This window comes from Mirounga angustirostris, unplaced genomic scaffold (assembly GCF_029215605.1).
Source record: "Mirounga angustirostris isolate CCGP_5_RB_7025 unplaced genomic scaffold, mMirAng1.0.hap1 SCAF_9, whole genome shotgun sequence".
NCBI lineage: Eukaryota > Metazoa > Chordata > Mammalia > Carnivora > Phocidae > Mirounga > Mirounga angustirostris.
Window position 1 is genome coordinate 20,084,607 of NW_026991717.1, and position 17,905 is coordinate 20,102,511.

Consider the following 17,905-nt stretch of genomic DNA (forward strand, 5'->3'; position numbering starts at 1 on the left):
CGGGGGAGCACAGGGGCCAGGGGCCAGCTTAGGACAGCCATCCATGAGGACTCTGTACGGAACGGCTGCTAACTCCTGTTAGCTCTTTCGTTCGACAGCATGAGGGAGGCTGAAAATTCTACATAAAGTCAATAATTCAAATCCCGGAACTAGAAAAACACTGCAGAGCAAGACGAGAAGATAATTAGCAGGCAAGCAACCCAGACGACCATGGCCGTGCCAGGGGTATCTGCGGCGGGCTTATCTTTCCTCTGCAGGAAGGTTCTTAAACTGCAGGACTCTGCTCATTTACATTTACTGGGATGCTCCTCCCCAGGGCTGAATCTTTCTGTCCCTGGAAAATGAAGAAGCGAGGGGCTCAGGGAGCCACAGTCATCCTTGCAGATGCCAGCATGACCAGAACATACTTTACAAAAGCCTATGCCCCCCCCGCCAACAAGTCAGATTCCATGGGGCTTTCTTTGATGACCTCATTTGCCCCATTAAATCTCTAGGCTTTTAATCCTCATCTCCAAACACAAATTTATAAGTATATGTCTCCAAGGACAGTAGATTTCTCCCAAATCCATCCTATCCCCACCACTACCCTAGGAATCTTTTTATCCCAACATTTTCTTCTGCAATTTTTCAAGCATACAGCAGAGGAGAAGGAATTGTACGGCAAACACCCACATACCCACCACCTTGATTCTACCATTAATGTAATTACTACAATTACTCTATCACATTTCTCTTCATCTATCCATGTCTCTCTCTCCATTTGTCCATCCATCTTATTTCTGGTGCATTCCAAAGTAAATTTCAGTATCAATATACTTCTCTCCTAAAGACTTCAACATATACATCATTATGAAGGGTTCAGTATTCGCTTATGGCTTTTCCCCTTTGAAGTAAAATTGACATATGATAAAATGAGCAAAAGCTCATTGTACATTTGTTGAGTTTTGCTAAATGTTTATACCTACGTAACCCAAGGCCCTAGCAAGCTATACAACTTAGCCAGCACCCCAGAAAGCTCTCCCATGCCCCTTTTCAGCCCATCTCCACCCCTACAGATTAGTTTTTTATTCCACTACAGATGGGTTTTGCCTGTTCTAGAACTTGCTGTAAATGGAATCAGATAACTCTTTGGTGCATGGTTTCTTTTACTCCGTATTATGTCTATGAGCTTGTCCCTGCTGGTTGTCTGCTCCTCTTTTTGCTGAGTAAAGAGGGCCCATTACATGAATACGTCACATATACTTATCCATTCTCCTACTGATGGACCTAAAGAACTTAAAAAATTATGATAAACAAGCTGAACGTTCCAGGGCACCTCATAATCCTCTGGGTGGGGGGGAAGCCCAACAGACACAGAACCTCAGATTACAGAGAAACTTTGGACAGGGGGACAGGCAGACCGGGGACATGCTTGGGTCAATGGAAGCACCTGTTGATTTGATTTTCTTACCAAAACACCATGACCTGCCAGGAAAGCCAGAGCACCGGCCATAGCAGTCAACACATTGTCTGCTGCTATGAAGAGTGGATGCGGAAATCAAACTGAGCTTGACAGTAAGGAACCTCCCCCAAAGACCTCAGGACACGGACACACCATGTGAAATGGACTTGTCAGGTTTGGTAAGATGGCTACTCCCACCCAGCGGCACCCATCATCCCTATGATCTTTGAGCATCACTTTTGTGCCCACAGTGCAGACAGAAACACAGCCCTGCCTTAAGACTTGCAATTCAATTCCCGCAGCCTGACCACACGATTCAAATAAAATCTAGACACTGAGGGGAGAAAAGTGGTGGCGAGTGCACACACAGGTGCCCCCGGGCTTGGGGGGAGAAAGATCTCTTGGTGGCAGCACCCGGTCACTGAAAGACTCCTCCCAGGAGGTCAGTGTGCAGGAGCAACTCAGGGAGGACGCTGAGTAGCCCCCCGCAGGAAGACAAATGCAGGCAGGCACAGCCATGGGCACTGACCAAGTCCAAGGCACTGTAAGTGACTAACTTCAAGAAAGGAAGCAAGGGCTGGAAGGTAAAACCAACTTTCAGTAACGCAAACAAATTGGCTTGAAGATAGGCTTTTCTGTAGTTTTATGCAGCACTGAATTTCTGACACAATTAGAAAACAGAACCATATCTAGCGGTCTTTGTGAGTGAATATCAAAAGGGAAAAGCAGAAAGATTCTCCTAGTTAGGTTTTGGATAGGTACCTATTTAGAATAGGAACGCCATTAAGACATGGCTCACCATTATGTGGATGGCCCCCCAACATGAGCCTTATAAAGACAGTTAGAGGCTTCTAGAGTTAGGGGATCCGTATCTACCTCTGGGGGGTTGTCTGGATTTGAAGACTATTTAATGTGAGAAGGAATCAATTTGGTTTCACAATGTTCCTGGTGTGGCCAGATATCAGAGGAAGGTAGAAAACCACATTTCTTGTAAAAGTAAAAAAAAAAAAGTAAATCCCACCCTCCCATGCCCATCCCCGGCCCCGGCCCCACAAAAGTAATCCCAGAAAGGACAAATGAGCTCAGTTTGTATGAGAACATGAAACTGCAGGAACAGAAAGCATTCACTCCCATAAATGGGCTTTTGCACCTTGCGCTAAAAAAGAAAGGGTTGTGAGGGTCCTGAATTGGCAAAGTTGTGGCGCCTAAACTTGTTTAAGCCACTGAAACAAATCCTGCTTCTTGTTCGTGGCTAATCGTGTCATGTTCCTGCAAACGAGAAATTAAGAGATGTGTGTTAAAAAGACGGTTAATGAGCTCAGTCGCGAACGGTTACTTTGATAGCAGGATAGAAATAAGGTTTCTTTTCTTTTTTACAGAAATTAGCTTTATCAAGGGGAACACAAATAAGGGGTTTTTTCTTTTGTTTGTTCAAGTTTAAGAAAACAGCAGAAGATCAAGATGTGTGTTAGACCGAGGGCAATGGTGGCCAGAAGTGGACTTATTTTTCCGTGCTCAAGTCTTGTCCTCCGACAGACACACCTAAATAAACTCCGGCTGGACCAAGGAGGCACAGATCCAGGTGCGTGGGATCTAACGGCTACAAAAGCACACGCCTGTGCTGTGACCCTCCTAGAGGACACGTGGCAAGCTAAAGCTGGTGTCAAGGCACACATCGCTGGAGGCGAAGCCAGCCCGACGCATCTCTGCTGCTCACTACCGTGCACGGGGCCAGGCTTGGAGCCAGGCCCCAATAAACAGCCTGGATAAAAGAAGTGGCAAATGAATTCCTCTACCCTCTAAAGGCATCAGGGTGCTTGCTGAGCTCTTGCTATGCCCCCATTTTTTTTCCCCTCTCCTTTTCCTTACTGTGCTGGTTATTGTCCCTTCTCTGCCTTACCCTGTGCCCTTCCAACAACCCCACCTGGACCCCACATCCTGAGGGTCTGGCCAGTGGGCGGAGCCCGATGGAGCCTGCCTCCTCTGCAGCTCCAGCTCCTGACAGTGCTCTGCTAGCCTGTTTTCTCCCTTGGTCCTTTTGGTTCAAGGTGAGTAGCAGCTCCCCACCCTCCCACCCCCACCCCCACCCCCACTGCTGGTCTCCAGGTGCCTCAACACCTTTTGTTGGTACCCTGTTCCCCATTTGCACCTCTGTAACTAGCCCCTCATGAGAGTCTCTACCTAAGCCAACAAGGTGAGCTGTTTTCCAACAGGATGCAAACGGATGCGCTCAGTCGGGATCCACCTGTAAAAACACCGCTCCTTGTTTCTCTCTCTGTAAAAATCCGGTGGGCCCTCCAAAGTGTGGCTCAAAGCCTTCCCTGAACTTCCCAGGTGAAAAGCAGCTCTCCTCTCCTCTATTATCCTAAAGCATCTAGCCCCCGTCTCTACATTAAGTTCACTGTTCCTCACTTAAGTGCCTGTCTGTTGTAGGTAAGGACCCCGACTGAACAAATTATACTCACTGAATTATATCAAGTGATGAGCCCAAAGCCTTGCAAACAAATAAAACTTCAGGTTCTACTTCAGAAAACAAGCAAGCAAAACCTTCTAAATAGTGTTCAAGGAAAAGTGACAGATGGGAGAAATATCTGCAATGTATTTACAAACAAGAGATTAATATCCACACTATAGAGACAGCACCTACAAATCATTAAGATAAAAGAAAAATAACCAAAATGAAAAATGGGCAAAGAATGCAAATAAGCAATTCAGAGGAGAATTAAAATGACTAATAACTTTATGAAAAGGCATTTAGCTTTAACAGGAATCAGAAAAAAGCAAATTAAAACAACCACAAGGGTGCCTGGGTGGCTCAGTTGGTTAAGCGACTGCCTTCAGCTCAGGTCATGATCCTGGAGTCCCAGGATCGAGTCCCGCATCAGGCTCCCTGCTTGGCAGGGAGTCTGCTTTGTCCTCTGACCCTATCCCCTCTCATGTGTTCTCTCTCTCTCAAATAAATAAATAAAATCTTTAAAAAAAAAAAAAAAAACAACCACAAGACCTCATTTTCACCTGGAGGCAAATACTACGACAATTGATAATCTCCACCCAAGATTAGTGAGGACCCCTCATGTGCTGCTGGGGCAGGGGGGGTTGGCACCGCCTGCCTGAAGAGGCACCTGCCGATGTCTAACACCACATAACATGCCTATGTACTTTGCCTCCACAGTTCCCCAATCTCTGGAGCCAGATCATCTTGGCTCAAATCTTGACTCTAACACTTCCATACTGTGTAACTATGGATGAATTACTCAACCTCTCTGTGCCTTGGTTTCTTCAACCATAAGATGGGGACAATAACAGCATCTATTTCATAGGGTTTCTAAGAAGATTAAATGAGTCAATACCACGAAAACACTTGGAAAATTATCTGGCACATGATAAGGGCCAGATAGGTGTCTGCGATTATTACTTATTGTTATAACTATTACTTGGTCTTGTTATTATACACCATACAGAAATTCTCATACGTGGGCACAGAGAGGCATGAATAAGGATGGTCACCACAATGTTGTTTATAATACCAAAAAAACCCATGTATGGGGATTAACATAAGAATAAAAAAAAAAAAACACAAAAACAAAAACACAAAACCAGAGGCAAATCAATGAACATTAATAGCTGCACTGGTAAAATAGCTTAAAACTATTTTAAAATAATGGAGTATATCAAACTCAACACCCAAAGAACAAATGATCCAATCAAGAAATGGGCAGAAGACATGAACAGACACTTTTCCAAAGAAGACATCCAAAGGGCCAACAGACACATGAAAAAGTGCTCAGCATCGCTCGGCATCAGGGAAATCCAAATCAAAACCTCAATGAGATACCACCTCACACCAGTCAGAGTGGCTAAAATTAACAAGTCAGGAAACGACAGATGTTGGCGGGGATGCGGAGAAAGGGGAACCCTCCTACATTGTTGGTAGGAATGCAAGCTGGTGCAGCCACTCTGGAAAACAGTATGGAGGTTCCTCAAAAAGTTGAAAATAGAGCTACCCTATGACCCAGCAATTGCACTACTGGGTATTTATCCCAAAGATAGAAATGTAGGGATCCAAAGGGGCACGTGCACCCCAAAGTTTACAGCAGCAATGTCCACAATAGCCAAACTATGGAAAGAGCCAAGATGCCCATCGACAGATGAATGGATATAGAAGATGTGGTATATATATACAATGGAATATTATACAGCCATCAAAAAAAGAAATCTTGCCCTTTGCAACAACATGGATGGAACTAGAGGGTATTAGGCTAAGTGAAATAAGTCAATCAGGGAAAGACAAGTATCATATGATCTCACTGATAGGAGGAATTTGAGAAACAAGACAGAGGATCATAGGGGAAGGGAGGGAAATATTAAATAAGATGAAACCAGAGAGGGAGACAAACCGTAAGAGACTCTTAATCTCAGGAAACAAACTGAGGGTTGCTGGAGCGGAGGGGGGTGGGAGGGATGGGGTGGCTTGGTGATGGACATTGGGGAGGGTATGCACTATTGTGACTGCTGTGAATTGTGTAAGACTGATGAATCACAGACCTGTACCCCTGGAACAAATAATACATTATACATCAATAAAAAAAATTTTTTTAAATAAAAAATAAAATAATGGAGTAGATCTCTATGTACTAGAGTAGAAAGCTTTCCAGGATATCTGGTTAGACTTAGGCAAAGCTAGGTGCAGAAAAACATGTTTAGCATGACCCCATTAATATAAAACAATAAAACCTTCACGTACATGTGTGTTTCTGAAACAGACACTCCCATGTGAAAGTGTGGCGGCGTCTGGGGGAAGAAGATTTTGGAGTTTTGCTCTTTATACTTCCGCATTGTTTGAATCCTTTACGATGGGAGAATATATAATACACATGTGGTTTTATAAAATAAGAAAAAAATGCTCAATAAAATCCTTGTGACTTGAACAAATGGTATCAAGTCCTGGACCGTCCACAAGGCCAGTGAGGTGGGATGGGGAGCCGTGGGAAAATGTGCTGGGCCACTGCACCCGGTGGGGGGGCCAGACATGTCAGTGGGAGACGAGGCAGTGGCAGAACCCCTTCTGCCTCCCCGCATGGTGCTCACATTCCAGACCAGACTCCCCAACGAGTTGTAAGGAATCCACTGACCTAAAATGTCAGGGGAAAGATGAAGTAAGTATGGGCCAGCCACTAAATGATGTGCTGAGCAGCCGTTAAAAATTATGCCATAGAGGGGCGCCTGGGTGGCTCAGTCAGTTAAGCATCTGCCTTTGGCTCAGGTCATGATCCCAGGGTCCTGGGATCGAGCCCGGCATCGGGCTCCCTGCTCAGTGGTGGGTGGGGAGACTGCTTCTCCCTCTGCCTCTGCCCCTCCCCCCGCCTCGTGCTCTCTCTCTCTCTCTTAAATAAATAAGTAAAATCTTAAAAATAATTATACCATAAAGTAGGTGTAGGCTTGGGAGGTGCAAGGTACCAAACTGTACACTCCTATACGTAGAAGACATTCATGGATGTGTGCGGGTGGGTGCACACACATATACACATATGTGCATACTCCTATACAGATATATGCGTGCACACACGCTCACACATACATGCGCGTGCACGCACATACGCACACGTGCGGTTTAAAAACAAAAATAATGAAAGGACATAGTCCAAATTGTGAACGGTAACTATCTTTGGGTGGGAGGACTTATAAATGATTTTGGAGTTCTCTTTGTTCTTTTTCATGTTTTCCAAATATTTTACCTATGCGTATTCCTCTTATATAATACCAAGACAATTTAAGTAATGACAATTAAGTAATTTAAGTAATGACACAATTTTATAACTGGGCTGTGCCACCCTCTGCATATCCTTGGGCCCTCATTAAGCCCCTTCTCTCCTCATGGGGGTCTAGCTTTCTTGTCGGAGATCTGGTTGCACAGTGCTCCACTCTCTTCCTGGGGTGGGAAACACATGGGTCTCTGGTAGGTTGGGGGGAGGGTGTCCAAGGACAGCTCCCTGCCCTTGACACTCCTGGACTCCAAAGTCAAGAATGCTGTGGGCAGCCTTCACTCCTGCAGAGGTAAACATTTGAAGGGAAGCCCCAGGCCAGAGACCTGATGAGAAGGAAGGGTCCTTCTGGACGGGACTGCGCAGACACCTCCCCAGGTGCCCCTTCTAGCTCAGCCCTCCATCTGCCTGGACTTACAAGCTGGAGAGCCCCACCTCAAGCTCCATGGCCCGCTCAGGTGCCGCCAGCTCTCTAGGCACGGTCTGTGAGTAAGGCCTGGAATCCAAGTGGTCCAAGTTGAAAGCCTTGCTCTGAAATTTACTAAAGCTGCAGTAAGTCACTCAACCAGCTCGGAGTCTCCGTTGGCTCATCTGGGTCACTCCTAGGGCGCTGGGGTGATAATCAGAGCAGGGCTTCTTCATCTGTAGGGCCAAGAATATAGGAGTTGGCCGGTGGTAGTGGTAGTTGTTCTGGGGGTACTGGAACGCAGTGACCCGGTTATACCCCTTCTAATGAAACACAGTCACCAGGTATCTGAGAGGTGGTGGTGTGGGGGCAGTGAGTGGGACAAGGGCCTGAGGAAGCAGAGATGAACAAAGATGAGGGCCACGAGACGCTCCCATGCCGTGTCTGTGCATGTGGTGGGTGGCAGGGGTCCAGCTGAGACCCTCCGTGGAGCTCCGAGAATACTGTGCTCAGGCCTGTCAGGGAGCAGACAAGTCAGGAAACACCACTCTGACTAATTCTGAAGAGCAGCATTCTCCAGGTGGACCATACAGGGAGTGGGCACCCAGGTTAGAACGACTACAACAAATAGCAGGTGCAAAAGAAAGAAAAAAGTATAGGGAAAGTTTCCAGAACGTCAAAGGAGTGGCTGGAACCCTTGACAAAAGGGAAGGGTTCTGGGCTGAGGCCAGAGGGGACAGGGCCATGGCCAGTGGATGTGTCCCAGTTTCCAGCTCAGAGGACAGAGGATGAAAAAGGGCGAGCCTTCTCCTAGTCAGGGGGAGCTGCGGGCCCTTCCCTGACAAGTGAGTATCCCACCTGCCCCTCTGTCCACCCTCCCAGACTGTCCATCCTGGAGAGTCTGACAAGATCGTGGGAGTGGACTCGCCCCCTCCCCTGCCCCAATGGGTAAGGAGGAGGTTCTGATTGAATGATCACAGGAAATCATCTCTGAGAGGTGCTGACACAAGTTTCTGAAACAAAGGGGAGAGTGTCTGGAAATCAAGCGCCCTTCCAAAACCCCGCCTGCCACCATGGGACACAGATTTATCCACCCCTGTGGCAAATGTAGTCTGGCTCACCACCCAGCGCTGCAGGAGTCTGATCCGGTTGGGCTGTTTCTTCCCACTGCGAGGTCAGATTCACCCAACAAGGACTCTGTAAGTGACTGATGTCAGCCTGTGACGGCAGTTCAAAGGCCCAAAGGAGGGGTAGGAAACTGAAGCTGCCGGCCCCCTTTCTGGCCCCGATTCTGCGAGCAGGTCGTATACCGCCGGGGGGCGCCACCCGTCGGGCCAGAGGCTGTTGGACCCTGTGGGGAGCATGGCTGGTTTGCACCCAAGCAACCCAAGGGGAGACAATGAGACTGTTTCTTCCTCTCAGCAGTGGTACCGTCTTGACACTGAGGGCATTGATGGGCTGGTTACCATGGGAACCTGAGCTGCCGAGCCCATCCCATGGAGCATGAGGCGCCCTTCCAACAGCTGATGGCTATTCATCCCTGTTCTTCGCCGCGCGGGACAGAGGGCCTTGTGCCTGCCACCGGGTCTTCCAAATCCTCCAACAGCAGAGGCACAAGGACATGGCGAAGATCTGGGATTTGACAGGATGACAGGACCCATCGGGTCTGAAGCTGCCGTGGTGGGCTGCAGGCCACGGCTGGGCCATGCTCCCCTTGTCGCTGACCTGACCTAGACGCAAACTAGAGCATCACACAGAGGGTCGCCCCCAGGCACGAACACAAGCACAAACCCGGGAAAGGCCCGTCTGCTGGGTGACTCCAAAAAGAAAGGGATTAAAATGTAAAAAACGCGGGTGGCGATGGCTCAGCCAACTGATGTGGAGACATAGGAGGCGACCTTGCTCCTTCGCCAGTGCTCACCACCTCCTCCACTGAGAGGTTCTTGCGAGGCAGAAGCCACATCTCTTATCTCTGAGGGGCCAGCAGCAAACTCTGAGTAAATGAGTGCGTGTCCTCTGGCCGCCCTGGAGGGACCCCTCCGCCACCAGAGACATGGCAGGACTGGAACCGATCTTTGAGAACAGCCTGGAGGACCGACAGTGGATTGACTTCCCCGGGAAGCCCAGCGCCCAGGGGCAGAAACAGACAAGCCAGCAGGCAATGTCAGGGCAACGGGGCTGGGGACATCGGGCAGGCCTGCAGATGGCTGGGAAGGACGAGGGACTGACCAGGGGGTGGGAAAAGCATCCTAGGTAGAAAGAACAGTGTAAGGAAACCTGAATGGAAGCAGGAGCATGAAGTGGTTTGGCAGAGCTGGAGCTGGGGGCAGGGCGGAGAGAGGCCCTGTAGCAGGACACCCAGGTGAGGGGTGACAGAGTCCCCAGTCTGTGCTGGGTAACAGCCACAGGAAGGCAGGGGGGCCTGAGAGCCGTTCATGAGACCCATGACACAAGCTGAGGTACAGACCAGACAGGAGGCATGGAGGAGAGGGGTGGGCGGGGGAGGTGGCAGTGACTTCCGGGCCTCGAGCTCAGGCACCCAGGTAGATGATCCCTTCTGTAGACAGGGACCGCACAGCGAGGAGAAGGTCTGCAGCAAGGGATGACTAGTCCGGTTGATAATGTGCAAAGTTTGAGCAACTGAGTGTAGCATCGATCCTAAAATGACTGGAGGGATTGGGGCATTTTCTTTTTTTTTAATATTTCATTTATCTGGGGGGGGGGCACGAGTGGGGGGAGGGGCAGAGGGAGATAGAAGCAGACTCCCCGCTGAGCAGGGAGCCTGATGCGGAACTTGATCCCAGGGCCCTGGGATCATGACCTGAGCTGAAGGCAGACGCCTAACCGACTGAGCCACCCAGGTGCCTGGAGAGATGTAAGTTTCAATACTGATGAGAAGGCGCCAGTACAACTATTCTGGAAAGAACAATGCAGACATGCAGCACTGGGGGTGTGTGTGTGTGTATGTGTGTGCACGCATGTGAGCCAGGTGGAAAGAAGGAGAAACAGTGGCTAGTGGGGTCCACATAGGCTCTTTGTCAATGGCAGTGGATTGCTGAAAGGCTTTCTGGCCTGGTGGCTCACCCTTAGCTGAGAAACAGGGATGAGGGCCATCTGCCAAAGGTGATGATGGTGGAAGGGGGGTCAGAGGGGATGGGTTTGGGCCCTGGCCTGTCAGGCACCGGTTTGTGACCTGCACAAGTCAGAACCTAACTGGGCCTGAGCTCTCCTCATGGTTAAACAAGCCCGGTGCAAGGCTCCATGAGCGAGAACACCCAACACAAGGAACACTGGCTTGGGCACAAGCACGTGCCAGGGCTTTTGGTCAATGCCAAGGCCAAGCCACAGTCCGAGAGCCAGAAGGGAGGGGGAGGCAGTCGCGATAAATATTACTCAGAAGCTCTCTGTGTGCCAGGCCCTGGGAGAAGGAGCGGGGGGACACATCAGCCACCTGGCCTGGGCTGTGGAAGACCAGAGGAACTACGTTTTAGAGGCAAAATCTGTGCAGAGGCTCAGAGACCCAAAAGAGCCCAGGATGTTCTCCAGTGTGAACAGTCCTTTGTGGCCCTTTTGCCACCCAAAGCCCAAGGCCAGGCAGAGGCCTCAGACAGGTTCTTCTCAGATGAGGCTCCCCACCCCATCTACCACTCTGTTTGTCATGTGCACCCTTGGCTTCTGTCTAGAGAAACCCAAACTCTTCCAGTGGACCAGGCAGCTGAGCCATCCCTCTGGTCTGACTTTGAGTCTCCTCCTGGCCACCTGGCTCCACGCACGGTCACTCAGCTTCAGGCATCACAGCCCCGGCGGCTTCCGAGGGCAGGCCACTCAACTAAAACCACGTCCACTTAAAACTGTCACCATCTGAAGAAAGATGTCAAATGCCAGCATATGAGACCACGAGCTTTATAATCCCAATCTTGTCTGTACCCAGAACCTTGTCACACCCAGACCCTCTCCCTTTCTGCTCCCAGGCCAGCCATGCACATGGCTCCCGGCTCGGACCATAAATGCAAGACAGCCTCAGACCAAAAATCAAAACCAGATAACAAGGTCACGGGTGACTGCTACTCTGGGCCTCCCCTTGTCCACCTTGAGCTCCTGACACTCAGATGGAAACAAATGCTGGCCCATTATTTTAACACCTGGCTAAAGCTTCAGCTTGTTTTTTTATCGTAGAACAGCTGTCTGCAGCATGACAATACTCCCCTGCTGACAAGTGAATTATGCAGGCCCACCTGAAATTCTGAGCCAGGTATGTCCCACTCGGTAGCTATTTTAAGCAAAACTATTTAAGGCAAGTTCAAAATCATTTAAGGCTCTTAGATCTTTTTAGGAGCCCTGGCAGCCAGCCTGCCTTTTTATGTTCAGACTCAGAACCAACAAATTAGCTCAATACCCCAGGCAAAGCAAAAATGCAAGGGAAAGTATGGTGTCTAAGTGCCACTTTTAAGATAAACATCACCTCCAAAAGCTACAGATGCTGAGATGTTGCGATTTGGTCTGTGAGAATTTCTTGTGGCCATTCCTCTTCTGCTCTTGGAGTTATCAGTGTCAAAGGCTGCAATGTACATAGGTTAGAGTGAGGGCCACGTGGGCCCCAAGATGCTTTGAAGGAGAAAGAAGCCTGGTAGGAGAGCAGGGTTCCAGCGCTCTGGGTCTGGCTCTGTCCAAACAGCCCTGTGATCCGAGCAAGGCCTTCTGGTTCCCTGAGTCACCAACTGCTTGACAAGCCAACCGGCCCAGCTCGGGCCGTCTAAAGCAGGGGCTTCTGACCCCAGGCCCACAGGCACCTGTGTGCCCACACAGACAGGCTTCAGATGATCCAGGAACACCATGACGTGTGCGTATGATGTGCATTTTTCCTTTTTTTCGCCCTTGCACAGGTCACATGTACCTACATATATGTGTATTTACGTGCATGTGCGTAGGTGTATGTATGTGCATACGTACATGCATATCTGCACACGTGTACGTCATTATAAATTTTGATAGAAAAGCACAAAATGCTGAGACACAATTTTGTATATAATTTGTATGTTACATATACAGATGTACATACCTACAGATGTGGATAAAGTTTCTTCCTTCCTCTCCCAGTTCCTTCCCCAGCCCTCCCTTCTTAGAGGCTACCACTAACCTGAATTTGATGTGGATGCTTCCTACATGTGTAAGCGCTCATAAATAATACAGAATTACTTAGTGTGTTTTTTAGAGTTTACCGCACCGTGCGTCTGCAACGTGCCTTTTCACTCGCCATCATTTTTGCGATTTATCTATGTAGATCCGTATCCGGTTAATGCCTTTCTAACTATTGTACAGCATGCCATTATGTGACTATTTTGATTTCATTCTCCATTCTTCTACTGATATATATTTAGGCTGTGTTTCCCTTCATTTAAAAAATGCCTCTGGGCAGCACTCTGCAAGGCTCCTTGCGCCCCCGTGCAAGATCTTCTCTCTAGTGGAAGCCCAGAGGTGGACCCGCTGATATAATTCTACCTCACTGCTAAGTGCCCCATTGCTCTCCGAGGTAGTTCTACCGATCCCCACTTCTACCAGCAGCATCAGGAAGCTCCGTGTGCTCACATCCTCGCCAACGCTTGATATGAACACTTCTCCACATCTGCCAATCTGATGGCGTGAAGCGGTCTCTCTCTCGTTACTGTCTCATGTTGTGTTGTCCCCATAACTCCCAGGAAGGCTGAGCGGTTTTTCTCGAGTTTACTGGGCCACTTGACGTCCCTCTCCCAGTTTCTTCCCCCTCCCTGCTCAGAGGCTACTACTAACCTGAACTTGAGGTGGATGCTTCACATAGGGCATTGAATTCCCTATGCATACACTTCTCCATTTTTCTACCTGGCATTTCACTTTTACTTATTGACTTATTTGATTGCTTTTTATTTTATTTTTTAAGATTTTATTTATGTGAGAGAGAGTAAGTGAGAGAGAGAGAGAGAGCACAAGCCGAGGGGGGAGGGGCAGAGAGAGAGGGAGAAGCAGACCCTACCCCCCAGCAGGGAGCCTGATGCAGGGCTTGATCCCAGGACTCTGAGATCATGACGTGAGCCGAAGGCAGAGCTACCCAGGTGCCCCAATTTAAAGCTTTTTAAATAATCTATGCCCTAACCTGTGTGTTATATGCCATAAATACTTTTTCTATTCTATTATGTGCTTTTAAACTCTGTAATGATGTGTTTGTTATACAGACTCTTCATGGATCAATCTCTTCCTTTATTAGTTCTTTTCATGTCTCCTTTAAGAAATCCTTTCCTGTCCCAACATCATAAAGGTATTCCACTCTGGTTATTTCTAGCTGGATTTACTGTCGGGTAGTGTGTGGTGAGGTCAGGATCTGATTGTTTTCCTGAGTCATTTCTCTCAGCACCACTGATTGAAATGCCCATCCTTCCTCATCCATCTGTAACTCTTCTGTTCGCACATACAAGTTCCCACACCTGCCTGGGTTTGAGCCAATTCCACTGCTGGATGGGACCATCCCCAGGGCCAACGTCCAACTGTCATGACCACCCCAGCGTCATGGGAAGTTTTGCGCTCTGGCAGAGCACACTCCCCTCCCTTCTCAGGGTCATCTCAGGGATTCTGGGAACCTACTCTTCCATGTGAATTTTAACATACATTTGTATGATTTCATATCTCATATAAAACCCTGTTGGCACATCAATGAAATTACATTGAATTTAGAGATTAATGGGGGGGGCATGTGATAATCAGTCCTCCCGTCCATGAATATGGCTTATACCTCCATTATTCAGACCTTTTCTTCAATACATCTTTCAAATATTTTATAATCTTCTCCCGGTAAGTTTCACATTTTTTCTAGGTATCTAACGGCTTTTATGCTAGAGTGTATTATCCTTTCTTTTATCTTCTCAACAGCTGCTACTGTCGATCAAGCACCCTGTTCAATTCTATGACTACTTATAATAGTCTCTAGGTTCTCTTGGATTATCCACATAGTTATGCCATCTGTCAATAATGACATTTGACTCTTCCAAACTTTTCTTCCTTTCTTTCTTTCTTTCTTTCTTTCTTTCTTTCTTTCTTTCTTTCTTTCTTTCTTTCTTTCTCTCACATTGTGGTGCATTACCTAGGACCTCAAGTATCATGATGAATAAAGAAGTAAAAAAGAGGTTAGTTTGTCTGGTTCCTGATGATGCACATTTTTCAAAGAAGATCCACAGCCATGATCAATCTGAAAGGCTTCCATGTTCAAGAAAGGTGAATAACCTTTCACCTGAATAACCATCTCAATTACCTTTGCACCATGTAAAATACACGGAATCGGGTTATTAGTTGCATGAAAGGGAGTAAAACATTCGAACCAGCCGTCGGAGCATCGCAAAGGCCCACGAGAAAAGCAGGGCTGTGAGTCAGGGCAGGTACCGGGCATAACACTAATTGCCCATTAAGGGTTTGGGGAAAGAGTCACACAGAGGACACTGAGACCAGAGAATGTAGCAGGAGACAAAGAGCGGGGAGCATAACTGTCAGAGGCGACACGCACTGTGTAGACACAAACAGCTTCCATGCCTTGCTTCCCCTCAGTTTACTTATCCATAAATCAAAGCTAATAATATCTACATCTTATTTATGAGTCACAAATTTTCCCGGCTGAAAAAGGCAAATAAGGTTTTTAAAGAGTTCTTATTGAGTAGGTAGAGGGTGGGGTGGAATGCTCCAGGCCTTTTCCACATTAGTAGTTTACTTGGGGGAGGGAGGGAGAAAAGCTGGTTTTGGAATAAAGAGTAATAGGCTCTCCTTGAGTAATCTCTCACACACACACCTCTGAGACTGCCCCGGATCCCCAACCAACTAATCCCCTCCGTTTGCAAAGGTCTCCACAGTGGCACCCCCACCCCCAGCACCCTGCCTCCCAAGCTGAGCCACCAGGCTACGTGCAGTCCACCCTGGCTGCACTGGACAGAGCTGGGGAGACGTGGAGAGACTCCCCCAGAATGTCCCAGGTCAGGGCAGGTACGTACCTGAAGGAACCTCCCCCACGGGCAAAATGAGAACAGCAGACTGCGTATGAAATTCAACTCGGGCGGGTCGGACAGAAGTTGTTTCAAAGCCCTGGCATTTTTGATTCCGGTGGACAGGAACCATGAGGGGGAATCACCGTGCGTGCCTCTCGTGGAAATGTCCGGGAGCCTTACAGTTCAAGTTCCATACCCCACCCCCGCTCCTTTAATTATAGGAGCCAGAAACCCAGGCACTTTGTAATTTACCATGCAGCTCAAGAGTCACTTTTAGCTGAAGACAAATTGCCAGGCCACCTGGGCAGAGCAGTGAGGTGGATCAGGAGCCGGGGGGCCTTAGCAATCAATGGGGATGGAAGCCTGAGGACCACCTTCCTCTGTCTGGACCATCAGCCAGGGAGATTTAGGAACCACAGGCAGAAATGAAGCCAGTGCTGCCCAAAGGCAAAAACTTCAATCACAGGATGTTTGCAGAGACCTGAGCAGTCCATATAGATAGACAGATATAGATACACAAAAGACAGGACGGCATCCTCCCAGACACACTCGGACCCGCCATGTAGGTACAGAGCAAGCAGCAGACTCTACTTTTCCAGAAGGCCACACATTTCACATTAGCAGTGTCTGTGTGGGACTTTGGATGCAGAAGAAATGTCATTTACATTAGGGCCACACCACACTTTGCTGGCTTCTATCACGGATAATGATGAAACTAAATTTAACACTGCCTGGCACCACAGTTTGAGTTATGAGCTGGCGCTTCCCCGCCGTTTCGCTTGATCCTCTAAGTGTATAGTTTGTAGGAGATTTGTTAACTGCGCTGAAAGGTCCCCTGGTGGGACAGCACATTTCAGTCCCCTGCAGCCCCTCCACCGGCCATAAACCAACCCTTTGCCCCACTGCCACTCTGTGGGGTTGGGGCAGGGGAAAGGGATCTGCCTCGGGGGTCCTTTGGAGTTATGCCACCTTCGCGCCCAGGGCTTGTCCTCTCTTGCTAACCCAGTAATAGCGACAGCCCGGGCCGTGGGAGGACTCTGGGCTCACTGAGCAGGGTCGAGCCCTGGCCTGGGGTTTTGCTGCCGGCCAACACTGGATCTTCCCAGCAACTGCAGCCGGTATGACCGACACCGCCCCTACAGATGAAGAAGATGGGGAAGTGACTTGCCTAAGGTCATACAGCTAGTATGCGGACAGCTGCCATTGGAACAGCGACAGAAACCGAGAACCAAAGCAAATTCTAGGGGCCTGGAGGGGTTTTCAACGCAGGACCCCCTCCCCCCCACCCCCCTGCCTCCAGGGCCCCTGCGCCGGCTGCAGAGTCCTGAGCTGCCGGCAAAGCCTCTGACGGCTGCCTCCAGGCTCCGGCACCGGGCCGCCCTCCCTCCCCTCCGGGAGCCGCGGACACCGAGGGAGCACGGGACACCGAGACTCTGGGCCATGCGCCTGTCAGCGCCGAGCGGCGGCCGGCCGCCCTGGCGCGCGCTCAGGGTCTGGAGCCCCGCGCCGCCCGTCGAGGGCAGCGGGGCCGGCGTGGCGGAGCCGGGGCTCCGAGGCCAGGAAGAGCGTGGCGGGCACTGAGGACAGCGCTCGCGGGCAGAGCGCGCGGCGCCCGAGACTGGCTCCCTCTCCCGCCCCGCCGGGCAGGTGCCCGCGCCGGGCCGCTCGGCCCCGCGGAACTGCCCCCCGGGGCGCGCCAGGCCTGCGTGGACGCCCCCCCCACCTCCGCGCGCCACCCGGTGGGCCCCGCCGAGCGTCCCCGGGCGCCTCGCTCAGCCAGCCCCCGCCCCTCGACCGCGCGGGCCGAGCCGTTCGGGACCCCTGCCCGCGCGCGGCCGCGGCGGCGCCGCGAGCCGGAAGGAGGCGCCCCCTCGCGCCGTGCCCACCGGCGGCCGGGAAAGTTTTGGGCGCGCGGGGCCGGCCGCACTCACCTGGCCCAAGTTGAGGTAGCCGTGCGCCGCGGCCACGCGGTCCGCCGCGGCCGGGCCGCCCAGCACTTGCACTGCCCAGTGGTTGGTGTAGACGGGGCGCGGCGGCGGCGGCGCGGAGCAGGCTGCGGGCAGCGCGAGCAGCAGCAGCCAGCGCCAGGGGCGCGGCGCGAGCGGCCGGAGCCCGGGCCCGCCGGCGCCCCCCGCGTCCGCGGCGGCGGCGGCGGCGGCGGCGGCGGCCCGGGGCGGCGGCCGGGGCCCGGGCGCAGGCGGCGCGCGCGGAGGCATGGCAGCGGCAGGCTCGCGCGGCGCCCGAGCGGCGAGTGCGCCGGGGGGTGGGGTGCCGCCTTTTAAAGCCGCTCCGCGGCGGG

General features: G+C 50.5%; 1 protein-coding gene across 3 annotated transcripts in view; it reads right to left on the minus strand.

Moving 5' to 3' along the window:
* Positions 1 to 17,822, minus strand: part of PCSK6 (proprotein convertase subtilisin/kexin type 6) — a 182,342-nt gene extending 164,520 nt beyond the window's left edge. For all 3 annotated transcript variants that reach the window (XR_010404901.1, XM_045899531.3, XM_045899529.3), the window contains exon 1: positions 17,538 to 17,822. Coding sequence is in view for 2 of the 3 variants with exons in the window: in XM_045899531.3 (XP_045755487.2) it covers positions 17,538 to 17,822 (285 nt within the window). In the remaining variant the exon portion in view is untranslated. The remainder of the gene's footprint in view (positions 1 to 17,537) is intronic.
* Between the last annotated feature and the right edge of the window lie 83 nt (positions 17,823 to 17,905).